This window comes from Oreochromis niloticus, linkage group LG20 (genome assembly GCF_001858045.2).
Source record: "Oreochromis niloticus isolate F11D_XX linkage group LG20, O_niloticus_UMD_NMBU, whole genome shotgun sequence".
Classification (NCBI taxonomy): domain Eukaryota; kingdom Metazoa; phylum Chordata; class Actinopteri; order Cichliformes; family Cichlidae; genus Oreochromis; species Oreochromis niloticus.
The window spans coordinates 24,431,284-24,458,111 of NC_031984.2; the positions used below are offsets into that span (position 1 = coordinate 24,431,284).

At 41.2% G+C, this 26,828-nt stretch overlaps 2 protein-coding genes across 5 annotated transcripts; one reads left to right on the plus strand and one right to left on the minus strand.

Moving 5' to 3' along the window:
* Nucleotides 1-132: 132 nt before the first annotated feature.
* Nucleotides 133-17,605, minus strand: mbd6 (methyl-CpG binding domain protein 6). 4 transcript variants are annotated; one of them, XM_019349799.2, is made up of 12 exons: nucleotides 17,038-17,602; nucleotides 16,189-16,406; nucleotides 15,067-15,200; nucleotides 13,196-13,298; nucleotides 12,559-12,739; nucleotides 9,706-10,874; nucleotides 6,395-6,503; nucleotides 6,098-6,243; nucleotides 4,566-5,333; nucleotides 4,322-4,374; nucleotides 4,078-4,144; nucleotides 133-1,664 (listed from the first exon to the last, which is right to left on the minus strand). In XM_019349799.2, exons 3-12 carry the CDS (start codon nucleotides 15,180-15,182, stop codon nucleotides 1,593-1,595), a joined length of 2,784 nt encoding a protein of 927 aa, XP_019205344.1. In that variant the 5' UTR covers nucleotides 15,183-15,200; nucleotides 16,189-16,406; nucleotides 17,038-17,602; the 3' UTR covers nucleotides 133-1,592. The 4 variants fall into 4 exon arrangements, 1 of the variants encoding a protein (XP_019205344.1); XR_002057713.2 differs by lacking the exons at nucleotides 133-1,664; nucleotides 4,078-4,144; nucleotides 4,322-4,374; nucleotides 4,566-5,333; nucleotides 6,098-6,243 and adding an exon at nucleotides 7,058-8,066 and having other exon boundaries at nucleotides 6,455-6,503; nucleotides 8,445-10,874; nucleotides 17,373-17,605; XR_003215425.1 differs by lacking the exons at nucleotides 133-1,664; nucleotides 4,078-4,144; nucleotides 4,322-4,374; nucleotides 4,566-5,333; nucleotides 6,098-6,243 and adding an exon at nucleotides 7,058-8,066 and having other exon boundaries at nucleotides 6,455-6,503; nucleotides 8,445-10,874; nucleotides 12,568-12,739; nucleotides 17,038-17,605.
* Nucleotides 17,606-18,115: 510 nt separating this feature from the next.
* Nucleotides 18,116-26,290, plus strand: stac3 (SH3 and cysteine rich domain 3). Its single transcript, XM_003444773.5, has 13 exons — nucleotides 18,116-18,428; nucleotides 19,080-19,120; nucleotides 19,591-19,669; nucleotides 20,088-20,244; nucleotides 20,353-20,450; nucleotides 20,575-20,635; nucleotides 24,098-24,195; nucleotides 24,397-24,466; nucleotides 24,558-24,607; nucleotides 24,739-24,821; nucleotides 24,969-25,020; nucleotides 25,108-25,245; nucleotides 25,741-26,290. Exons 2-13 carry the CDS (start codon nucleotides 19,113-19,115, stop codon nucleotides 25,846-25,848), a joined length of 1,002 nt encoding a protein of 333 aa, XP_003444821.1. The 5' UTR covers nucleotides 18,116-18,428; nucleotides 19,080-19,112; the 3' UTR covers nucleotides 25,849-26,290.
* The last annotated feature ends 538 nt before the right edge of the window (nucleotides 26,291-26,828 follow it).

Below are 26,828 nucleotides of genomic sequence, written 5' to 3' on the forward strand. Positions count from 1 at the left end.
AGCAAGGGGTAGAATGAGAAAAATACTTAATTACAATTCCCAGAAAAAATTCACAATTCATTGTTTTCTCTCATCTTTCTCTAACAATATAAAATCAAAATAAAACACATTAACTGTACATATGTACAAATCTCCAAGTGTAGAAATTGCATAATCTGCTTTCTTTTTCACTTTTCTTTATTCTTTTTTTTGTTATTTTATTTTAAATACAGCTAGAGATGCCAGTACTCTCAGGGGCAGGGCAGTGTGTGGAGGAGAGCTCAAACAGTGACGGGGGAGACAGAGCAAGGATATCACTCCAAATCCACAGTAACACACGGACTCAACAGATCCACATAAGACATTATCGCTCTCTGTGTTTTAAGTATTCCAGCCATCCATTCATCCAATCAAAGGACATACAGTACTTTCTGTAAACACCTGGTTCCTATTTAACTTCAAAATTAAGCCTCTTTATTTTATTTTTTTTTCCAATAGACTTATCTCTTGGCTGGGTCTCATCCCATGTAAGTCACCAGAGCTACATGTAATTCTTCACAGCGTCAAGTAACACAGCATCTGAAATGTAAATGGGTTGCCAAATTATGACAAACGGCACTCGTGAGTTTCATGAGTTGCACTAGATTTGTTGCCTGTTTTGCAATTTTTACAAACATCAGTATGGTTAGAGTCACTGGGAACCCTGGAGCATTGCAACATGATTCAAGGTTGTACAAAACAACTTCAAATTAACGTTTTCTGTTGGTTTAACATGGAAACCAATACATCTCACATGATATGTGAAATTATATTCAATGAAAAACTTTCCTGTTTGTAATCAGCCACTGATATATACTACCTAAGAAACCTGATTGAGTAAACCAGACTAGTTCCTTGGTTTATCCCACATAAAGGTTATATCATACTTTGAAAAAAAAAAAAAAGTCAAGTTTTTTTCCTTCTTGTAGTCTCTTTCAGCACCTTCTGAAAACCTGGAACATTTCTCTAAAATACAAGCACAAAGAGACGTTCATCTTACTAAAAAGACAAGGTCTCACTGAAATGAAAAACGGCCTGACAGTGGGGGGCTCAGCAACAGCACTGTTGTCCAACACACACACACACAAACACATAAAAGGACACACTCATCCACACGTGTACAGACACACTTTCAACAGAGAGCATCGTTCAAGTAGATGGGCTTCGTCCTGACTCACAGTAACACACTGATGAAGAGAAAACATTACTCGTTTGTTATTTTCATGTTTTCTCATTGATATAATTCTAACACCAACCTAATTGACAGATCATTGTTCACAATGTAACGCAACCATTATTTTGTGACCTAAGAGAAAACACAAGTGAAAAAAGTATCCACAAAATCTCTCTTCATGTTTTTCACCTTTTGAAATAAACTCAGACTAGATCTTTCTCCTATCTGTTCATAGTGGTTGCCATAACAATGGTTGACATGACAGCATCATATTAGTGCAGTTGATTTTTTTTTAAGGTCTAAAACAGTAGTGATGAGGTTGGAGAGATGGAGGGGTATATAGAGGCATCTGGTTGCCTTTCATTGGTGAACAGCTCTGAATGATGGCACCCTCCACCAATCACTGCCTTTGAGACCTGGCGCCTCGTCGCCGCCTGCCGCGCACTGACCTCTCAGGCTTCAGCAGTGCTGTCTGGAACAAGAGAGAGTGTGAGAGAAGAGTCACATCAGGCTCATATCTTTGCAGCTGCCAGTGGTGGAATGACTTCGCACTGCAGTCAGAACTGCACAATCATTGAGAAGACTCACAGCACCAAACAGAAACTGCTCCCTTCAGCAAATCCTTTACACTGAATCCTGCAAGTCAAGCTTGCACAAACCAAGCCCCCCTCATGTCTTGTTGTTGGAAAATCACGACTTTAAGAGCTCTCCTTTTACAAATATTCAGAAAAAAAAAATCAAAGTTTCAGTTTCTACAGTTATCAACAACTCAATCAGTTAATGAAGAACGTGACATTATATTATCTGATATTATATCTGATATTGAAAGGCCCTAACACCCAAGAGTGCTGAATATTTTTCTTAAATGCTGGTTGTTAGTGGCATTTCTTGTGCCGCATTGTCATTACTGTGGTATTTCTATACTTCAAGGATGAACAAATTAAAATACTTGGATTCACTGCACACCACCTATTTGATGCTAATGAAGACATCAAATAGCATTATATTAGCTTCATTGTTCTTTACACCCATGCTAGCAGCTTTGAGAGGAGTCAAAGTAGGGCTGTGCGATATGACCAAAATCTCATATCCCGATATTAAGACATCAATCGTCCGATAACGATATAAATCACAAAAATGTAACATTTTCTGTAAATTCTGTGAATGTCGGGCAGCTCGACTTGCGTGAAGTGTTTCCAGCTGGGCGTCGCGTACCTGGAGTCGAGTGTTTTAACTGATGCATGAAACGATACATTTTTAGACATAGGTTGTAACGGCCGCCGTTTTCTTTGTGAGTATTTATTACACAGCGTGCTGCGGGGAAAAGCCTGTTCTAACGTTTGAGTCTAAGGTTTATTTTTTAGCACCTGACGGCTCTTTTTTGCTTCTCATCCGTAAATACTCTGCATCTTTCACGTGATTCAGTTTATTTTGAAAAGTCTCAACAGGATCTTGAGCTTTATTGTGAAAGGTTTATGTGGAAAATAAACAAGCGGACACGAGGTGGTTTTACCGTCGTTGTTGCTAACGACAACGCATAAAAACAAGCGCTTGTCCGTCTGTAGTGTGGTTATATTAAACATAAGAGAAAGAGAGAACTTTAGGAAATTAATATAGCCACTACAGTGACCATCAAAATAATGAAAAAATATTGCCGTAAACAGTTTATTTTGCGACACCACGAAACAAACGATAGCGTAAAATGAAACGACAGACGTTTTTCTATCGTCATCCGATATATATCGTTATATCGAACAGCCCTAAGTCAAAGGATTTTAACGGTACCATTAGGGCTGTGCGATATGACCAAAATCTCATATCCCGATATAAGACATCTATAGTTCCGACAACGATATAAATCACAAAAATGTAACATTTTCTGTAAATTCTGTGAATCTCGGGCAGCTCAACTTACGTGAAGTGTTTTTATTTTGCGTTTTATTTTTATTTTATTTCGCGACACCACGAAACAAAAACGATAGCGTAGTATGAAACATTTTTATATCGTCATCTGATATATCGTTATATCAAACAGCCCCAAGTACCATGACTCTGTGACAAATGCTTATCGATCATTGGTTCTCTACTCATTATATAGTGTTACTTTATTACATTTTGTATTCACTCATATTATAGTGCCTCTCTTCCATTCTTCACCTGACAAAACAAAAACGAATACATATTTTACTTTTATGCCATTTCCTCTGTGTGGTTTTGAGTGCCTATTCCACAGTATACAGACTTTGGGCAAGAAAAGATGTAGTGTATGATGAAGTTTTATTCGAGGTGTCAAAAGATTACTTGTGTTTCCAGCCTTACATACAAATGATGTGTGGCAATGAGCACTGTGACCAATAACTCTACTGAAGTTAAATCTCACTTCAAAGTAAATGACTGAATCTTCGTGGAGATCAGTTTGTGAGATCAAATGTCTAAGATAGGATCAATAAACAGGAAATCTATTAATTCTTTTCTGCAGTACTCAGAGAAGAAATAAAAATATAAGAGCTTGTTGATACTTGGGTCTGATTAGGCCTCTGGACCCACTTGTTACCAGGTTTCAGATTTCCCTACAGACTGTTTTAACAAGTACATGTCTCAGTGCTGCCAACTCAACAGCTGTTGATGGATTTTCACCAGAAGCCATGCATGTTAACCTCAAAGTGTGTTAACATGCAAGTCACATATAGTCATTTAAAACATGCCAAACTGTGGAAAAGTAACAACAGCAAATACCAATAGCTGGGGGAAAACAAGGCCCTTCTTTAAGACTGCAGAGTCTGACTAAGAACATTTGAACAGAACTGGTGAGAGGTAAACAACAACCAGCCCTTCTGATAAAGAACAATAAATCCATGAGTCATCGAGAGGGAGACAAGTCTTACTGTAGCCTTGGTTTCCTCTAGTGCTGTAGCATCCACGTCTCTGAAGTCTTCTAACACATTCTGAAGCCTGATAAAGTAAGAAACGCATTAGTATGCACTACTGTATGCCAAATACACCTGACAGGACAGTTATTATAGAACTGCATGTGTGAGGCACTCTGATTTTTACTGGAAATTGAATTATCCAGGCAACTTTCTGTATCGAGTACAACTGAGAAATTAACCATCTTAAAAGGAATCTTACGTTTGTTTCCTTTTCCTTCCTCTTCTGGCTCCACCCGCTGCTCCTGCTTGGTCCTTTGTGTAACCAGAAATAATGTTACAAGGTTATTATGATTAAATCATGCATAATTGTTTTAAATTTCAGCTACTTAAATCCATCAAAAGTCTATAACCAACCATTGTTAAAGTCCACATTCTGGTGTCTAAAAGAAGCAAAAACATTTTTGCCTTGGAGTATAAAGGAAACAGAAGACTCGGGCACTCACCATTCCCTGTTCAGAGTGCAGCAATGTCCCAGTTGTCTCTTCAGTGGGCCTACTATTGCATTCATCCCCAGGACTGAGATACCCTACTTGGGGAAGATGCCCCTGCCTATCCACACCTGGATCTACATAAGGGCACATAGATGCAGCAGGCCCAGCACAGTCTGTCTTGGCCTCCTCCAAGTATATAGGTGGAAGAGGAGGTTCTGGGTGAGTATGTCCCTCTACCATAACTGGTTTCCTTTGTAAGGGGGACACAGACCCATCTTCAGTGGGTTTGGGTGTCCCTTGGGCTGGAGAATGGGCTGCTGCTTCCAGACTAAGTCGAGATAAGTCTGGGTTGCGTAGGGAACAAGCCCGCCGTGGGCTAAGGGAAACTGGGGCACTTGCTTGTGGCAGAGTTGGGACAGTTGTGGACGGTGTATGGTGCTCCACAGGAAAAGAAACTGGAGGTAAGGCACAGAAGGGTGAAGTGGGGTCAGATGGCCCCAAATGGGCCCCATCTTCCTGCTCTTTAGCACTGACTTGAAGAAAAGAGGTATAAATCGTGTCCATGAAAGAAGTATAAGGATCAATGACAGATCTGCCCTCAGATCCTCGCTGAGAGGCTGGAGTGGATTCTTGGGCAGCAGCTGGAGCTAGAGCTGGAACAGGACTTGGGATCACTTCAGGAGTGATTTGACTGGCTGGCATGTCTTCCTGTGGGGCAGGGCTTTGAGCTTCCTGCAAGGATACTGGCTTCTCTCCTTCTGAGGCTGGAGCAAGGTTCAGCTGGAGGAGCAAAAAGAAAAAGATATGTTAAGTAACTTTCAAAGATCCTGAAAGTATTAGAGAATTTAAAATGTGTTTTCTCTTTGTTGCAAAAATGCCTCCATTTATATATGAACATTCAACTTTAAATTGTCTTTAGATTTTCTTAAAGGATCCAGGAGAAAAACAAATCTGAATCTTTCAACATCTGATGATACTGAATTCAGTGTGTATAATGTAACACTTGTCTGAACGTGGGTTTAATTTTTCACTTACCAAAAAAAAGAAACAATTTTTACACGCTTCCAGATCAAAACACAACAGGACTTTTTTAAAATAAATGAAAACATCTGTAAAGTATTGATACATTATGAGAAGAACTCAAATTTTATAGAAAACAACACGATCCTCAAAAGTGAAGCTTTATGACACAGATGTTGCAGTTGATATAATCTGCAGCTTCTATAGCTGAAACATTATAGTCATTCCTAGAAAAAAAAAGTTAGTATCTTAACTTTTTGGACACCATAGTTCACTGATGAAAAAAAAACAAACTTTTTTTTTTAGTGAATCTAGGAAACACCATTTCTCAAATTGCGGCACATTATTTTGTGTAGCACATATGCATTCACATTTACCCACTTAGGGTTTTATTAACAAATGCAACATGGTGTTTGCAGCTAGAGGAAGGCTATTATGGAAAACAGCAAATCCTTAACACTAGTATAAACAGCAAAGAAAGGATAAAAATGCCGTGTTCTCCAGACTTCATGCTAGGTATGTACCTGTATGTTGTTGAGTAAGTTGATTGCTCCATCATGGCCCTGTAGCAGTGGCATCCCCAAAGCAGAGGCCTGGACTGGTGGTAGGAGAATGGAACCTGCTCCAATCCCCACAATGTTATGGAGGCCTGTGAGGCCAGGAAGATCTCCTGTAAAGCAAAAAATACACTAATACACAGTGTATAAGAAAATACTGCTACAGAGTCCCTGCAGAGTTTAAAGTTTAACACTGAAAGGCAAATAATATTTATTCCTAAAACAATGAGAAAGACGTATAATACAGGGTGTGTGTGAACTCACCTAATATAGCAGGGTTCAGCAAAGTGGGGAGTAACTGTTGGAGGATGGGGTTGTCCTTGCTTTGAAGAGATACGGGTATGAGCGTGTCAACACCAGCATCTGTGGGTACCTGAAGTGAATATAAAGGTTTGGGGTTTTAGATAATGAATTATAAAATAAATAAGGTATGGCTGAAAAAAAACCAGGAGACATAAATAAATTCTTCCCATATATTAACTTTCAGTATAAAAAAAAAAAAACTTAAAAAAAGTTTTGGAGAATGCAGACACTGCATTTTTGCAAAGGCTGAAAAGAACACCTCCCACTCCTTTTCACACATGATCATGATCATCATCATCATTATAATTATTATTATTATTGCATTTCTTCTCTTAGAAAAAACACTCAACAGTAACTATGTTCATATATTTGAACTATAAACAGGATGAAAAACTATCCATTCATGCCACATGCCAATGGGTACATTAAAACAGAAAGACTGTAACCAAACCAACTGTAAAGTGTGAGGGTTTCATTATAAAGCAGGGTAGCAAAAAAGGAAAGAAATTTTGGAAACTAATGCAGTAAAAAACAATGGAGGAGTTAAGGAAATGAGTTTATAGTTTTTCCAAGGGAAACTAGGATGACCTCAGAGGAAAGAGCTATAGGAAATCGGGAGCGTACCTGAGGTTGGGTATGTTGGGTTTGCTGTGCAGGAGCTAATTGGGTATTGGGAGGCGGGTGGAGCTCAGCAGAGCTCAGGGCAGCAGTGAGCAAGGCAGGGCTGAGGGCAGGAAGGCTGCAGAGGGAGGAGGAAGAGTGGCGGGAATGAGTAGAGACTGAAGGGCTTGGATAGAGCCTTCAGCTCCTGCAGGAATAGGAAGGAGGCCCTGAGTGACCTCCAAGAGCCCTGGCCCAGTTAGGGTTGATGGGTCCAGCAGGCCAGAGGTCTTATCCAGACTGAGGCCCTCCAATGTAGTAGAGATCTGCTGTGATTGCTGGATAGGAACTTCCAAGCTGACCTGGCTCAACTGACCCAGCGCAGATAGAGGTAACAAGGAAGCCTGCTGTTGCAACAAGGAGGCCATTAGCAGAGCGTGAAGGTTGGGTTTTTCTGTCAAATCAGCCTCCTGCCCTGCAGAAGGGGCCGACGCTGGGGCTGGAAGTGGATTCAGCAGCCCTAAAAGGTTCAGAGGGAACTCCCCTTGGGCACCACTCAACAGGGGTAACAAGGGAAACAGATGATTGTTGTTAATCTGCAGTTGCTTTTGTTGTTGGTCTTGGTTTTGCTGCTGTGCATCTTCTTGCTGTGTTATCAGTAACTGCTGCTGTTGCTGCTCTGACTGCTGGTCTGACAGATTATGTGGTGGCTGCGGTGCAACACTGGCAGGAGGTACTTGTGCATGTTGTCCTCCCAACCAAAGGCCCCCTAGGGGCAATGAAGCCAGGACTGTGGGGTCCAGGACAGATGGTACTCCTCCTGTAGACGACAGCAGCTGGAGCAGCTGCTCTTGGTTCATGAAGGGAAAGGCCTCTGCCAGACTTAAAGGAGTGGCTGAGTCACCTACAGCTGAAGGGTTAGGAGGACTGTGATTCTCTCCTTGACGAGAAGAGCTAGTGAGCCCGGGACTGGTGGCTGGAGGTTTGGTCAATGTGGAGATCTTTGGGTCCCCAAATTCAGACTCCTCCGTTCCTGTGGGAAAAACAGCAATTATTTAAATCTGTTTAAAGTGACTAACCATTCAACACATTTTTATATGGATCTCGTGCTGGACGGTATGCATCAGTTATAATACCCAACTACAATGCTACATTCGCTTTACAAGTTAACAACAGCATACTCTGATTCAGAGCAACAAGAAAAAAATAATGCACCCCTTGTTCTTGACATATATTGCTCAAAAAAATAAGGAACCATTTGTTTATCACAGTATAACCAAGTAGTTAAAATTTAGGGATATCAATCTGTCCAGTTAGACAGCATAAACCAAGGGAGGAACAAAAGGACCAAGTCCAGTGCCCCACAGACTGTCAGAAAGAGACTCTAGAAGCATGAGCATAACATCCTCACCTGCAGTTTGATTTCCTGGGGAAGACATCTCAACATCAGAGGTATGGCTGGAAGAGTTGCCCTCCCCTTGGGGAACATTAGAAGATGCTGCAAGAATGGCCAGGACGTGGTTGCTAAGATCTAGAGGCTTTGGGGAAGTGGATACCCCTACAGGAACACTGCCTTGAGGATGACTAAGGTCCACTGACGTAGGTTCGTTCTTACTAACAATCTCTCTTGTGACAGTGTCCTGAGGTGAGGCAACCTGTAAAGATGACTGGGAAGCAGGATCTACTGAAGGAATGTGATTATCGGTTTGTTGATGCTTGCCAAAGGAAGATGGGGGTGTCTGCTGAGATGGGCTGCTGCTGTTGTGGAAATCTGAGTTTGGTAACACTGTGCACGAAGAATCTTTTTGAAGAGGAGTTGACTTAGTGGACTGAGGATGAAGATGAGACTGCGCTGATGTGAACTGAGAGGAGGGGGGAGGAGGAGAAAGTGGCTGTGGACTCAATGAGGGAGAATTAGTGTTATCTGTTCGGCAAGGTGACCGAGTCGGCGAGTCCCTGACATTAGACTGATGGGTTGGAGATGAAGGTGACTGCTTGGGGCTCTGTTTATTAGTGTGTCCACCTCCTTCAACAGACACAGATCCAGACTGAGCTAAGGCAGAGCTGGATGCTGAGACTGTGGCCTGCGCATTCTGCAAACTGAGCAGGTGTAACAGGGCAGACAAAGGCTGGGTTGGAGGATCCAAGCCAAGAGGGGTGGCTGTGGGTGTCGGTCCTGTAGTGAAGTCCAGGGCCTCATTTGGGCGCAGAGGCCTGGAAAGCTGTGCCGTCTGTCGAGGAGCAGGGAACCTGGGCATCTGCCCAGAGAGGAGTTGATGATGGTTATCTGACATGATGGCATTCTGATTCTGCACAGCTGAGGTAGAGGAGGAATGCGAGGAGGAGGAGGGGAATGAAGTGGACGAGGAGGAAAGATTGATAACTGTAGCAGAAACAGCATCTTCTGGTGGGGTCTTCCGCAGCCCATTACAGAGCTGCTTGGTGTCTGTTAGCATGCTGAGGACTGTGGGAGATCGACGTTGCCGCTTCCTATACGATGTGTTACGCTCTGCTGATTGTGGCAGATGGGATGAGGAGGAAGCCAGGGACTGGACCAGAGAGTGTGATGGAGGAAAGAAAACAGTGGAGGCTGCTGCAAGGGAGGGATGGGGAAGCCTAGAAGAAGCAATGGAGGAGGGAGAGTGGCTGTTATGTAAAGTGCTGTTTGTTACCTTTGATGCCTGTTGCTGTTGTGCCTCTTTCAGGACCTCCAGAGAAGAGGCCAAGGTCACTGCGTTGCTGGCCACATTTGAGCTCTGGCCCTGGGTTATCTGGTTAGCCAGCTGAGCCTTGGCAGCTGCAGAGAGGAGGCTACTTGCAGGGAAAGAAGCTGGATGTGGCAGCTTGCCCTGATGGCTATGGTGGTGGTTCAGATATGGCCCCAGAGGTAAACTAGAGGGCCCTGCAGAGTTCAACCCAAAAACTTGTGATCCTGCAGTGGAGGTTGGAGTCTTTGAGGGCTTTGAGGAAAGACCATGAGGGTTACTACTGCTTTGGTTGGTCAGTAAGGAGGGATTATTAGGGTTTAGGAGGTGGTGATTATTAGTGCTGCTATTGCCTGAGTTCTTAAACTGCTCCAAGATGTCTTCCAGCTTGTATTTGGGGAGCTGGGGGCTGGGGTTTGGGGAGCCACTGGGAAGTGGGGAGTGTGGAGAGGAAGAGGTAGATTTCCTCCTCTGAGGCAAGTTATTTCCCATCAGCGTTCCTCCTTCTGCTGCTGGTAAGCCTCCTCCCTGCTCAGACAGAGAGGATGGAGAAGCTGATGGGTGGCAGGAGCGCTGGTGTGGAGACATAGACATGTTATGGACAGAGGGAGAGAGGGAGGGTGGGGTAGAACCTCCCACAATTACAACATGAGGATGATGAGGGTGAGTCTGTGTTCCTCTTCCTCCTCCACCAAGGGTAACAGGGGACGAGGGGGGAGGTGAAGAGAGGGGTCCTAGCCGAGGAGAAACGGGAGTCTCTGGGGTTTTAGGTGTTCTTTGACCTTGACTGTTGCTTTGAGGAGTGGGAGTACGGGGTGACCTCTGGGGGGTGCTGTACGCTGGAAATGAGCTGGAGGAAGAGCTGGAAGATGCTGAGAAAGCAGGATGGTGAAGTCTTCTAAAGACATCTAGTGGATAGTGAGAGTTTGTGGCTGGGTGAAGGACAGAGGAGGAGCCATTGTAAGGATAAATAAAATGGTGAGAGGATTTAGGACTGGTGCAGGGATTTGGGTGAAGGTTGTTCTGGGGTCGAGCTGGGACTGGATGGAGTTTGGGACAGAAAATGCCACGGTCCTCTTCTTCACGCTCTGTGGATTCGCCCTTTGCATCACGACCGTCCACCCGATTGCTCATCTCTGGAAGTGGGAAGAAAAAATACAGCTTGTTACTCCATTTTCCCGAGACTGCTAAATGCTAAATTACAGAGTAATTATTGTGAAAGACAAATCTGCCATAATTTCTTTTCCCTTTAATGTCTGAACTGTGATATAATTGCCAGAAAATTCATTTTTTAAGGAGTGTTTATTGAACAGTCTGACCAAAAAAAATTAAATATAAATTTGCATGACTTTTAATTCATAAATTTTTTTACATCTGTCAATTTTGTGCAATTTAATTGCTTAAAAATGTATTGTGACATTTATTTAGGTTTTTCGATACATTTGTTGTTACAGGTTGTAAAAAGCATTTAAACAATCAATTTTTAGTAACTGAGGTAAATGGTGTGCAATTTGTTTTTTTCTAAAAATCAAACGCTGAAATTATAACTAATATGTGCAGAAGACCCTTTTACTTTTGTTATCCAATGGTTGCTGAATAATCAGAATGGAGGCCAAGCTCTGCAATACAAAATAGACCAAAACCATATAAAATTAAATAATCTAGAGAAAAGTGAGCAGTTATCTAACCAACCAAAATGAGAGAATTTATGCACAGATGTGCATTAATGAAGGAATATAACTGCACAGAGTGCATAGGAAAGGCCTGGTTCAACAGTTGCTCCTCACCACACCATGTGACTTTCTCTGACTTGTCGTGTATACAAGGAGTGTTAACACTAATAACACCATACTAAAATATCCAGTTCACATGACTTGAGTCAGAGCAGCTCTGCCCATTCAAATAATTCCTATTTTACCCAAATTTTTAACAGAATTGAAGAGAGTTGTGTCTCAACACTGATTTTTACCAAAATACGAACAGTTTTTGGGTGAAAATAAGAAACAATAAAGTGGAGGAAACAAAGCACGCCAGAACTGGAAATCATCGTTTTCCTGAATCTCTTCTGTTCTTAGGGTGAAAGGACACCAATACTACAGCAGTTTCAATTCTGTGTGGCTGACAGCTGCTGCATTCAACAACACAAAAAGATCTACAAGCAACAAATTTCCTTTCAAACCACACCCACCAGCTCCCACAGGATTTCCGGCAGTCACTGGCTACTCATGCAGATGGCCAAACCCACTCCCACATGCATCTCACAGTCAAACACATGTGATCCATAATATGGATGCAAATTCATGTGTGTAAGGCTGTGGCTTAAAGTGGAATAAATTGCATCGAAACATTGTGGATTCTGTTAGAGTTTCTCTGATATTCTACTAATCGAAACAGAGTGCAAGAGAGTAGAGTGGTGAGGTAGAAGGAACTGGATTTGAAGGCTGACTTGAAGACACTTTATTAATAACAGCCTCTTAATTTCATAAATGAAATTTCCTCTTTAATTGGTTCTACAATCATGGTAATAGTGAAATGTGTGCAAAGTCCTTTACCTGATGTTACTGCTGTGCACACAACACTGTCAACATTAAAGGCTGTGAGGGGAACCTGTCAACATCACCCATAGAGACTTTATTCAAAGAAAAATTAAAACTCAGCATTTTCTGATTTTCAGCTTTTCTTTTAAAGGAAATATGTAGAAATTAAGAAAAAAAAGTATCACTCTTTAAAATGTTTGTTTTTTTATTTTATTAGATATTATCTAAGAGCAAACTGATAAATGAGTACCATGCCTCAAACCTACTGCATGTCAGTGCTCACCTTGGTTACCTGGATGATGAAAGTTGGCAAAGGGCAGCTGTGAAGCCTGCATACTGCGACACAGGGCAGCCATTGCCACCACTTTCCTGCGATGATTACAGAGTTTGGTCATGTCCTGCTCTGCTTTGCCCAGTGGCTGGCTGTGCTGTTCCACCTTCACACCCACTGTGAAATTGAAAACCTGCACGACAGCAAAAAGGAGGATTAGACAGAATTCAGTCAAAACTTTATGGAGAATATGTAAATAGATTTTCTCTGTACTTTTATGCAACTGTTACGCAGTAGTTTTTGCTTCCCTTGAGTATGTGAGGTTCTGTTTTGGTCAGGATGACGTAAATTTTGTTATCAGAGGGTGAAAGCGAGGCCCTGTGCAGACATCTGTGTCCCAATCAATTTGTTGTGACTAGTTAAACAGACAAATCTAACTAGACATGCTTCCTACAAGTATTCTCCATGCCGACTAGGAAAAATGTACAACAGCTGCTTAGCTGTGGTCCACAAGTTTGACACACTCACACAAGAATGAGAGTGAGATTAACACCACAGAGCTTATTAAATCTAAAACTGTTGTGTATTGCCAAACCTTACTAGAAACACACAAATCAACAGCACAAACAAACTGACAGACTGACAACACCTTGTTGATGATGAGAGGACACTCGAGGCCACATTTGCAGGTGCCATCAGTCATCAGATAGGTCTTGACCTCTTCCAGATTGGACAGGGTAGTGCCACTGGGACTACAGGAAGAAGGCAGAGAGAAACTGTAACAAATGAGACACAGTTAAAGCACAAACGCTGTCCTGGCTCTGAACCTAACACCAGCCAGTGCAAAATGTCAGAAAAATGCAACTGTGGGTAGAGTGTAAAGGGGTGGACAATGATGTATGACAGGAGTTGTTCAAGGCCAGAAGAAAATTGAGCGTGACACATAATCGCAAGGCATCGATGCCACAGAAGGCTCCACTGCAGCAGAGAACTTTTCCTTTCAAGAATCATTTGAAGGCATCATTATGGTGCAGCTGAGCCAAATCAATTTGAGCCTCAAGCTGAAGCTGCAGCTCTCAGAGCAGAGACATGTATACTGTTCATTCTAGGAAAGCGTTTGCCAACCTTTAATATCAACAAAGTCATTCGTGAACAACTTTTGAGAGACCAGCCATTTATGGGTCTACATCCATACTAGCCACTGGTAGTGAGGTTCAGCAAAACTAGGAGTAAGGTGTCAGCTGATAAACATAAACTACTTGTGCATTTTTCAATTCCATCATAACATTCATGCAGTTTGTGTTTTTTTCCTGGTTAGAGCCACGGGGAGCTAATGGAGAAGGGCAAGAGAGCTACAGGCTTGAGACTCCCAGTCAAGGAGTAAAAGTTTCCCTCCTGACTGTACGAATGTGCAGAAGATAATTATTAAAAAAAGGTTTAATTCAATCCAGTTCAATGACAGAAACCACTAGTGTCATCTGCAAACACTGCTGACCCATATGAGAGTCTGAAGGACACAAATCCACTCCTGTGGTGCTTCTACACCTGTAAAATGCACAAACTGGCCCAATAATTAAAAAATATTCCATGGAGAATTAGCAACATATAGCATAAGTTCCTGTGAATCGTTAAGTCTCAATCAGGGTATATTTGAAAAAAGGCAAAGTTTCAGAGTCTTGCTCCAGGGCTGGGGTGTCTGGCATTAGATGGGTTATTAGTTAGTAACGCAGGTTATGGTTAACATTAAAGTGAACAGTTAATTTCAGCCAAGTTTCTTTCCAACTCAGTGGCTAAAAAGTATGAGTAATGAGTAATACAAAATTTCATATTTATAATGTCATATTTTATGTCTAAATTCAAGCATGATCCAAACCACTGTTCAACAAAAATATTGGTATCCAAATGAAAATACTTTTTTCTCTGCCTCAGCTACCCAGTATTTTAAGGCAAGGGGAATCCTTTCACAGCAAAAGAAGAGGGCAAGTGTGGAGTGGAGCACACCTGCAGTAAATCAAAGAAGTCTTTAGGTGATCTTCAGGATGAACGACTGATAACAAAGAAAAAAATATGTTTCTCTTTGGTAGAAACAACATAATATATATATATAGAAAGCCTAAATCTGTCAGTTGCTTTTGAGCCCTCACAAAGACCTGGTATGCTTGAATAGATGAGTATTTAAAACTACCAGAATAAGAATAAATAGAACCAGAATAAGTGCTCCCCAGAATAAATAGAACATTAAAATGAATACATTTAATTTTACTCGCTTTGCACTTCCTAAAAAGTGCAAAAAAAACCATTTTCTTGTCTTCTTTGTTGTCTATAGCTAGAAACAAACTTCAAAAAACGAATCCAAAACTGCAGTCATCCTGCCAGGTAATATCCCCCAAAATTTGTTGGCAAAACCAGTACTGTCATTTTTCAAGAATACATTATGTAACAATTATTCATGGTGTGCTTTCAAAATCTGTTGCCCAACTATTAAAAATCAGCAAGTTCATGTGTGTGGAACCAACGTACCTGACATAGAGTACCTGCCCTCCTTCCACTCTCCTCTGCCAGCCGATGGGGACGTGTATTGCAGTGGTGTGGACCCCATCCTTGTCCCCACTGACAGTATCACTGCCTCCCATCATTTTGTAGCCTGCCAGCACCTTAAAAAGCAGGAAGTGTTAACACATCTTGTCTTTTAACATAAGGAGGGGGGTAACATGAAGGTATCATGTAGTAACAGTTCAGCCTGTCAAGAGTGGACCCAGGGACTCTGCTTCTAAGGAAAGTTTAACCCTTGTGGTATCCCCTACTGCACAACTTTACTTAAGCACACGCGAAAAAACATCCAATGCTAAAAGGGGGGAAACAGTTGTTTAGTCTCAGCATCTATTTTGGGTTTCAAGCCATCTATCCTGCCCCCTCATCCTGCTATCTCTACATTATCCGGGTTGTCAAGGGTATCTATACTAAAGCCTCCATGAACCAGATGCTTACTCATCCCCACCACTTTCATCTGGGACTTTTTGGAGTCTAACTGGAAAAATAGTTCAATTTGTCATGCTTATGCTACAATAAATTTTGCTCTTCTCTTCTGAAAGAGCTTTCCTCATTTAACTGTATATTGTGCAAGTATCAGGGAAGTTCACTAAGCCTGAGTGAGTCACTGAAAAAAGTAAACACAAAAGATGGGTGAATGTTTCTGCAGTAAAGATCTTGCGATCATTAATGTTTTATTTCAACCAACCTGCATGCTTAATGTTGAGGTCACATTCAGCTTATTACACAACATCAAATATCGATGTCGGATATCAAACATTACAAAATGTACCCTATGCGTGGTGATGAAATCAGCCAAGATCTGAACTAAAGTAAGCAGCATGAACAAGGGAAGCACTGCAAATTAATTCCACTCTACTAATTCAGCATCATTTCCTTTACTTTTTAGCTATCATCTGTGTGTCAAAAAGTTCTGGGAAAGTACCCTGCAGTTTCTTTTCTTATGTCTGTGCTGAAGATAATACAAGCCCCTAGAGAATGAATGTGATGTAAACATGTTGAAAAGGGGGAGTGGCCACAGCAAAAGAAAGGTTTTTGGTTTATTATCAATGTAAAAGTAATACCAAGACAAACAAAAAGAAAGTTGCATACCTTGTCATCTTTGGGAAGCCAGGATCTGTTTTGGCTAGAGTATCCACTGTCCAGTGTACATGCTGGTGGGTTAGAAGCACACTGCCAGTAAAACCTGACTTGCCCAAACACCTCGACTTTCTTCAGCTATGAGGCAGATCCCTCACTTAAAGGATGACTCCTGCAGATTTATTAGTTCAGTTCACATCAGAGTAGGGATGTGGGTGAAGGTGGAGAGCCTGCAAAGAAAGGTGGAGGTGGATTATGTAATCTGGCAGCGACCCCCGCGGTAAAGATATCGTGCAATAAACCTATTCTGTAACTGATATGATCTAAGCGTGTTTGAAAAACGACTACATCAGATGTATTAGTCTTCTCCAGAAGAACTTCAGAGTAAGCTCTAGCTGCTTTGAAGTAGAAGGGTGTGTTTGCCTAGGCCCGTAGTTTACTCAGTGTTTAGCGACAGTATAAGCAGCTGCAACAACCAACTCCGAAGCGAACACCCTGGCACATGAAAGAGCAATTAATATAGCTCTGAACTGATGTATCCTTTTTTTTCTTAATTTTGTATCATAAATTGCGTAAAGTATGAAAAAACATCCCACAAAGTACACGGCTCATACACGGCAGCTAGCGTCCAGGCTAACAGCTAGGCTAGCAAGCTACCCTACTTTGTACTGTGTTGTCGTGACAGCTGTCAGGCGCACAAAACACTCCAATACAAAACTCTTGCCCGTTAGCTGCAGTAACAACATACGACCCACGCACAATACCGCGTTGTGAAAAAACCTCTTATAAATCGGATACCTACATCACACTTTACTTATTGATATCCGTTAGCTAACGTCAATAGTAGCAGGTCCTACCAACCTTTTCTCTGCGTCAGGCTCTGTGTTGGCGAAGTTTTGGAGTCTTGGCTTTTCTGGCTCGCGGGAGAATCAAGAGTTAGCTGGCTAGCAAACGGGCTAGCCAGATAATGTTTTGAAAACGGCTGATACTTTAATAAATGAGCGCAAAATAAGTCATTGTGTAATCCAATTCCCGCAGCGGTGTGCTCATTCAGCTCTCAGCATTCATACAACGTCTGCCAGTCCGACTTAAAAACAAAGGGCAATAACGCTTCATTTTACTGCGCCTGGGATCTCGGAGCTAACGCTGCAACCAGCTAGGCTAGCTAGCCAGTCAGCTAACTGACTGAAATTTACTTGATTGTGGAGTGTCCCGACAAGACTGAAGGATGTCCCGCTCCCGGTCTGCAGCTATCCGGCCGTTGTTTTGCTTTCTCTTCTGCTAAACCGTGGAGCTTTCAAATATATTCCGACAACCATAACGGCCCATGTAATCCCCAGTTCACAGTTGCCCACTGTTTTTTTTTTCTCACAAATTCCGAGCAAAAAATAATGGAGTTTTTACTGTTGAGCATGCGCATTAGACGCTTAAGGAATATTGTACCCGACATGCAACGGGACCTTTGTAGTGTTCCAGACAGACCTGAATGAAGCTGTGTTCAGCTCCTTGACAGAGGACATGATAATGACAGAATAATAACATGTGTTCACTTGACAATAGTGGATTCACTTCCGCCTGTCTACACTGCATTTGTGGCCCATATCACGAAATTTAAATGAAAAGTTAAACATACTCTATCCATTAAGGCATGTACATATATATATATATATATATATATATATATATATATATATATATACATATATATCTGTAGTAAAACATAGTAAGGGGCATATCATAACTGTATAGCACAACGATAATAATAATTAATATGCACAGAGATACAGCATGATATGGAATGCTTGGATGCTTAGCAGTGTTTCTGTTGTCTGTGAACAAGTGGGACAAGGGGAAAGAGATGTATTGAAGACAGAAGGAGAAAATGTATCTGATTTCCCCCCCGTCATCGGTGCTCAGTCCAAGGTCCTCAGCTGTTGCAAAGTGTCAGCTTGACATAGGACCGCTAAGCCTGGCATGCACACAAGCACACACCCAAAATCATAGATACACAACTCCAGATATACACTCAAACTACAACCTAAAGTCACTTTGGAAAATATCTAAAGAAGACAGAGGGACCAGACTTTGTGACAGCCCAGCATCCCGAGGGCCTGAAGTGAAGCTGCTTTGTAACATACTGACCATACAGGGCTCTGGTCATTGCCAGCAGGTGAAAACCCATTCACTGAGATTTTGCCAGCACACCGGATTTATGATTTCTTCAGTGCGATCTGTACAAATTTAGACAAAAGGTAGGTTATTGCTGTAGTTTAAAGAATGTTTTTAATGGAAAAAAATGTTTGTGCATGACCTGTGTTATAATCACTCAGTTTATTTGAATTAATTTGAGTGAAGTTCCATTAGTTTTAAAACACGAGCTAAACAACCCCAACTCTGAGATTATCTCTGTCAGTTTACAAACTATGATTTTTTTTTTTATTTCCATAACATTTTCTTAATTTTTAGTTGCTTTTTTCCTGGCTGACAGAGGCAGCCAAATTTAGCTGTGATGAGATTAAATTTCACAACCCTAGAATAGTATAGAAGACAAGCACATTCTAACACTGTGTGGATATGCAAGTGCATGTAGCGTTCACACAGACACAGAAATATATTTTCTATTGTATTACCATATTTGATATTTTTTTAAATACATTTTTAATAAAAAACCAAATGCAGGCTTATTTTCTAATATTTCTTTAAACTTCCCTCTAAGAAGTTCAGGAATATGTATTTGATTTTTCACCTACTTTGAAAACAATTTGACATAATAGTGCATATGGGCTAAGTCATTCAAAGTTTTGAGTAAACAAATAATTAGTAGAACATTCTCTCATGATATCACTTTTATCAAACTGTCTCATCTTTCGGGAAAAAAACCCACCTAACTGTTCACTTTCTAGGTGGGGGTGAACTGACGCTGTCTACATCAAACCATGGATCCGTAAGTATAATTCTTAAAATCAATATACTTGCCTCTTGATACTCATTTTATTGGCTTGGTTGTAGCACTTCTTTACCATTTAAGTCTTAATTCCATTTCCTGTTTACTAAATACTGAAGTAGCCCATGCCAGAAAAATATTCTGGAGCATCATCTGTGTCTAAAGCAGCTCTATGTCCACTTGAAAGAATGTGCGGCAAGGATATCCTTAAACAAATTGAGTCGTATATTAAATTGCCACGATTCTACTATTTTAAGGTGGAATGGGAGTTTTACTTTACTTGTGTTTTTTTAAAGTTTGTTTATAGGCAAAACCTTTTTCCTCGCTTTATATGCTTACATGTTCCTTTAGAATAAAAAGTGATCATAATGTTGAGAATAAATAAAATAACTATCTATAGTCGCAGCAGTTAACCTCACTCATGGCTGTGTGTGTGTGTGTGTGTGTGTGTGTGTGTGTGTGTGTGTTAGGGACGATGACAAAAACTCTGTGGATATCCATGACAACCCCCCAGCTCCTGACAATGTAGTGAGGGAGGACGGAGACACTGTGAGTGACAGCACCATGTCAACCCCCCGCCATTAGCAGTGCCATTCTTGGGCTGTTTAAAATAGCCACCAACTGGGACAGGGTTGCAGTGCAGCATCAGCTGGAAACAATATGAGCTTAAGTGTCCCTGTCTTATACAACCTTATGGAAAAAATGAGCACTGCTGGCTGATCTGGATTAGTCATCGAAATGTTATTCACTAGGTCCTGAAAAGCTAAATGTAAGACAGAGATCAGGTACCAGCTGATAAACAAACAAGGCAAGACACTAATGTAATACTTCATAATACTGTGTGACATTGACACTGGCAGCTCAGTATGTTTAACATTTAAAAACTTTAATAACAACTTATATAACAACTCTATCACATGTTTGTTGTTGGGGGTTTTTGTCTGAGATATGTCCCTTGGGTCTGCAGGTCTATTTCATATATGAGGAGGAAGTGGAGGTGGAGGAGAAGGAACCAGAATCTCCTTCAGAGCCCATCGTCCGGGTCAATGACAAACCCCACAAATTCAAGGACCACTACTGCAAGAAGCCCAAGTTTTGTGACGTCTGCGCTCGCATGATAGTCTGTAAGTGCTGTTTTTTATATTAATGTTATAAATAATCAATCATCATATAATCCCATAGGTATTTGTTCTAAAGATTGAGACTGTTAATTTTGGTTCCTCATCTTTCAGTGAACAACAAATTTTGCCTGAGATGCAAAAACTGTAAGACCAACATCCACCACTCATGTCAGTCGTATGTCGAGTTTCAGAGGTGTTTTGGCAAAATTGTGAGTTTGCTGGTGTGCACTGGATATGAAACTATATCTGCAGTTTCCTTTTACTGCCCTCGAGAGTGAGAGAGATATATTTTTTAAAACTTTTATTAAAAACTTTTTTTCTTCTTTCCTGTAGCCACCTGGATTCAGAAGGGCCTACAGCTCCCCCCTGTACAGCAGTGACCAACCAGACCCAAGTGAGTCCACTGAATCTGGCATGGCAATATATCTCTTGTGTATCTAAATTTCTTAACCTTAAATTCAAGGCTGCTACCGCAAAGGAAACTAAGCACGGTGTCTGCATTTCCTCTTTAGCAACACTTACGATCATTATATTTGACAAGGTGCATTTAAATATTTTTAAACTTAAACATGCTTGAAATGATTAATTTAATGACATTTTTAAAGAACAGTGTAAAGCAGACGCTCAAGCAACATTCTGACCTTTGTGTTGGGAAATAATATTTCTTAGAAAAACAGCAGAATGTATCAATGTCACTATAACACTGATCCTTTTATCCCAGTGCTTCATACATTTAGTTAACACTAAAATAAGAAACCAAGTAAAGTGAAACAGCAAACTCTTTTTTGTTTATTTTCCCTCCGTAATTCACATTCACTTACCTTCACTTTGTTATTTCCCCTGGTCCTTCGTGCAGCAACTGCAGTGGCTCCAACTGCTAAATATTAGTGATTTAATAATAAGAAGAATTTATCACAAAGGTCATGGTAATTTTAGCATTTTAATTCTTTGATTTGTTCTTGTTCCAGGGGGAAATGATTGTACAGCATACACCCTTAGTGACTTGAAAAAAACAATAATTGGGTGCACAAGTTTATAATATATAATCTATACAGGGGTCAAAAGTATACATGTGGTCTCAAATATTTACATACAGCCCCACTAAAAATTGGTTCAGTGTCTCTCAGCAAGTTGCACCGCAACCAGACAAATTTGGTAGCCATCAACGAGCTTCTGACCATTCATCTTGGCAGAATTAGCAGAATTAGTATAAATTTGTTGGCTTCCTGCTATCCAACCAGCATAGTCCACAAATTTTTATGTTTGAAGTCAAAGACCATTGCAGAAGCTTAATGTTAGCCAGCTTTATCCATTCCAAAACCAGCTCTGATGCATGTTTGGGATCATTGTTCTGTTGGAATACACAGCTGTGCCCAGGTTTCAACCATTTAGCTGTTAATTTGAGGTGAATTTGAAGAATTTGTAGGTAGTCCTCCTTGTTCATTATTCCATCCGCTTTGTGCAATATAACAGTACCGCTGGCAGCAAAACTCCTCCCCACCCCCAACAAGAGCATCCAATACACACTTATCACAAGGCTCCAGCCTGTCTCTCTCAACCACCCAGGTTAGGAGGGAACTGAGGAGGATTAATGGCAAGAAGGCAGCGGGCCCAGATGGCATCAGCTCAAGGGTCGTCAGGTCCTGCGCGGACCAACTGTGTGGGGTGATCGAGCACCTCTTCAACCTGAGCCTGAGGCTGGGAAGAGTCCCACAGCTCTGGAAAACCTCCTGTGTTGTTCCAGTGCCAAAGACTTCACGCCCCAAGGACCTCAACAGCTACAGGCCGGTGGCTCTGACATCCCACCTGATGAAGACCCTGGAACGGCTGGTCCTGGCTCAGCTTCGGCGCCTTGTGAGCTCATCACTGGACCCACTTCAGTTTGCCTACCAGTCTGGCATTGGAGCGGATGATGCCGTCATTCACCTCCTACATCGTTCCCTCGCTCACCTGGAGACCGCTGGGAGCACTGTGAGAATAATGTTCTTTGATTTCTCCAATGCCTTCAACACTATTCTTCCCTCGGTTCTGAAGGACAAGCTGGACAACTCTGGAGTGGACCACCACCTCACTACCTGGATTTTGGACTACCTCACCGACCGACCACAGTATGTGAGGACTCAGGGCTGTGTGTCGGACAGGGTCGTCTGCAGTACGGGGGCCTCACAGGGAACGGTTCTGGTTCCGTTCCTCTTCACCATCTACACTGCAGACTTCTCCCACAACTCCACCCAGTGCTTCCTGCAGAAGTTCTCTGATGACTCTGCAATAGTCGGCCTCATCACTGATGGGGACGACAAGGAGTACAGAGGACTGACTCAAGACTTTGTGGACTGGTGCCAGCTGAACTACCTCCAGATCAATGCCAGTAAAACCAAGGAGCTGGTGGTAGACTTCCGCAGGCACAAGCATCCTCCACTGCAACCACTGAACATCCAAGGTATGGACATTGAGGCTGTGGACAGCTACAGGTACCTTGGTGTTCATCTGAACAACAAACTAGACTGGACTCATAATTCAGACACCCTCTACAGGAAAGGGCAGAGCAGGCTGTACCTGCTGCGGAGACTCAGGTCGTTTGGAGTGGAGGGCCCACTCCTGAAGACCTTCTATGACTCTGTGGTGGCCTCAGCCATCTTCTATGGTGTGGTCTGCTGGGGCAGCAGCATCTCTGCTGGGGACAGCAAGAGACTGAACAGGCTGATCCGAAGGGCCAGCTCTGTTCTGGGATGCCCTCTGGACCCAGTGGAGGTGGTGAGTGACAGGAGAATGGCGGCTAAGCTGTCATCCCTGTTGGACAACATCCCCCACCCCATGCAAGAGACTCTGACAGCACTGAGCAGCTCCTTCAGTGGGAGACTGCGGCACCCACGGTGTGGGACGGAGAGATTTCACAGTTCTTTCCTCCCCACTGCTGTCAGACTCTACAATAAAGACTTTTGCAGCTGATCAAACACACAAACCCACACATGTGCAATAAGACTGCTATATGTGCAATTCTTCTTCTGACGAAGTTGTATTTTTGTATTTTCCTACTCAGTTGTATATAGTATTTGTATTTCCATTTTATTCTATTGTATATATTATTCTATTCTATTTTATTCTATTGTATATGGTATTTTATTTTATTGTATTTTATTGCTTTCCAGTGTTTTCTAATTTCTGCTACATAACTTTGCACTTTGTTGTAACAAAACAAATTTCCCACCTGTGGGACTAATAAAGGTCATCTTATCTTATCTTAAAAACAGCCCCAAAGCATGATGCTACTACCACCGTGCTTAACAGTTGGTACAGTGTTCTTAGGTCTGAAAGCTTCACCTTTACTACTCCAAAAAATAGTTACACAAATAGTTACATCTTTGTCTTGTCTGATCATAACATTTTTCTCCAGAAGGCATTTGACTTGTCCATGTCCATGTCCATTTTGACCATGCTTGAAGGTGCTGTTTTTGGAGCAGAGGTTTCTTTCTTGGTCAACACCCTCTCAGTCCAGAGTGATATAAAAGTTAGTACACTGTGGACAGTGACACTGGTTTTTGAACAGTTTCAAGTTCATGGCAGGCTTGAATCTTAGTGGTTCCTGGGTTCCTTCACTCTTCCGCAGGTGACATTTGAGTCTTCTTCCAGATCTTGGCAATCTGGTGAAACATTTGAATAACTTATGTACAATTGTTTGAACTGATGATCTTGGAATCTGCAGATGTTTAGAAATATCTGAATGAGTAAATGTAGTTTTCCTTTTTAGATTAACTCTTCGGGATCTTGAGAACGTAGACTAGCCAATCCAGTGTAGTGTAGTGTAGCAATTCTTATGCTGCATGTTGATTTTGTGTTTATCTCTGTCCTTAACCAGACAACCCAAACCGGAACGACCCAGTTTTTGACACCCTGCGGGTTGGCGTCATCATGGCAAATAAGGAGCGTAAGAAGAATGAAAATGATAAGAAAAATGTAGGCATTTATAATAATCTTAATCAAAACATAAAATCTATGAATCTCAACAGTTTTTAGAGATTGACTCACTGCAAATAAAATAAATACAATTTATGTAATCAAGAAAATGCAGTGTTTGAAATCATTTTAAGAACAGATTTCATGTTTGATATATAAAATATGAGATCAGTGCTGTTTTAACACTGCTGTGTCCTCTAGATGATGATGATGATGGAAGAGGAGGAAGAGGAGAACCAACAGCCCAAAGAGAATGAGGAGGGAGGAGAAGGTAGAGTTAAAGCAAGAGCTTATGTCTGTGGTGTAAAATATGCAAGTTAGTCATAAAAGATATGATTGTGTGATGTCTGATACTCAAACAGGGAAGCCTGATGATAAAAAAGAGAAAGGAGGAGACAAAGCAGATGACAAGGTAAGCAGTCGATTATTGCATACAAGTAACGCTTTGTTGCTAAGTAGCACCATAAGTGCATGTTTTTTTTTTAATTTAAACTTAATAACATTTGTCATATAAACTAGCATCCATGCTTTTTTTGTCCCCAGACTAAAGGCACTTTCTCCCAGTCCCACTATTACCTGGCTCTCTACCGCTTCAAGGCCATTGAGAAAGATGACCTTGATTTTCAGTAAGAAAATCACAATCAAATATGAACACTAATTCATAATGAATAATTCTTTCTATTTTGCTAAATTTAATCAACTTTCAATTTTAATTATGGGAATTTTAACATAAAGGCAGTGACAAAAGCACTTACCGAGAATGTGTTTACTAGCCCTGGTGATCGGATCACAGTGTTGGATGACTCCAATGAAGAGTGGTGGAGGGTGAGTTAAAGTTCTTAGAGGTTTACAAATGCTGTTTCAGTTTGTGCTATTGATGATGAGTACACAAATTCTGCTCTGTGTTGTCAGGGAAAGATGGGAGAGAAGTCCGGCTACTTCCCCGCCAACTACCTCATAAAAGTCCGAGCATCAGAAAGAGTTTACAAGGTGACCCGCTCCTTTGTGGGGAACAGAGAGATGGGACAAATTACACTGAAGAAAGACCAGGTAACTTCAGTGTGTGTGTGTGTGTGTGTGTGGTTTAAGGAGATTGGAAAGAAAAGCATCTGGACTTCTTTAAGTTTCCTTGAAGATGTTTCACCTCTCATCTGAGAAGCTTCTTCAGTTCTAAGAGCAATTGGTATAGAGTCCCAGATTTTAGGATCAATAGGGGGTCTGTGACCCTCTTGGGGACACTTCCATAGGGCTTAAAATCTGGTACGCTTTTCTTTCCAAGCTCCTTAGACTACGATGACCTGGATGACTGAGAACCTTCACAGACAAGTGTGTGTGTGTGTGCGCGCGCACATAAGATCTGTAAAAAATGTGTATAACCACTTGAATTAAAGTCAAAAGTCTGCACTTGAATACATCTTTATTGTTTGATTTGAAATCCTCTGTGTTTTTGTGTGTCTTTTATAAATTATGACCCAAATTGTAAATCAAAGTTCTTTGTCTTTATAATAGTAAGGTTGCTTAATCTGTTGCTACCCTGTATTTCAGATTGTGGTGAAGAAAGGAGATGAGAAAGGCGGCTACTTGAAGGTCAGCACTGGACGCAAGCTGGGCTACTTCCCTGCTGATCTGCTGCAGGAGATCACTGTGACTTAATCAACCTGATATGCAATGGAAAATCCATTGCATAATAACGCAAAGTATTAGCGAGAACTGGAGGTCCTGATTTTCTACATTTGCTACTAATAGAAAAGCTAAATATAGCTGTGCCTTTGACATAATGGTTTGAAAGTCATGTTCACTAATGCCTGCATTGAAGAGACATTTAGCTGATTTATTGGCTTTGCTGTGAACGGTATAGTTATGCAAGTGTTCGATTTAATTTAAAGTTTGATTTAAAGTTTGAAAAGAGCAAAATTTGCTTTGATTGGATTTGTAAATAATTTCACATGTATGGCTCTGAAAACAGAAAAAATCTGTGTAAGAAAACATCAGTGCTATACATTAAATTGTTTAGTGTGTTTGCACCATTTAATACAATTAAGTGGGTGTAATGCTTGTAGTGCCTAAAGAATTAAACCGAAAATGCTCTTAAAAACTGTCTGTGATGCTTTCTTTAAAATGTAGAAAATAAAACCTCATCTGAGAATAAATGGTCACCAGCAATGACTCTTCCCTGAAGTCATGTGCCATTATAAATCAATCAAACTTTTTTATAAGCAGTTTCATAAAGAAACTTTTTTCCCAAATGAAAATATTATTTTTGTATTTATATTTATTGCATCATATAATTTAATCACAATTACTAAAAGGAAGCTTTTTGGTGGCACATAACTTAAAGAGAGTGTTACACCTCAAGATAGAAAGCCTAACTTTTACATATAAAAATAAATATTTTTACAGATAAAGACTTTTACGGGATTACCAAATCCAGATAAAGAAGTGCTCTTAATATGACCTAAGATTACAGTTTAAGATATATGAAGAAGCGGTTGGGTATGAAGCAGGTATATTAACTTCTAAGTCTCCTACAGACCTCTCACACCCTTGTTTACTGTAAGTTTAGTCAGTGCAGCGCTGAGGGCCTGGGTGCACATAATCACAGAGGAAAGAGATGGGTCATCTTGGCATCCTGA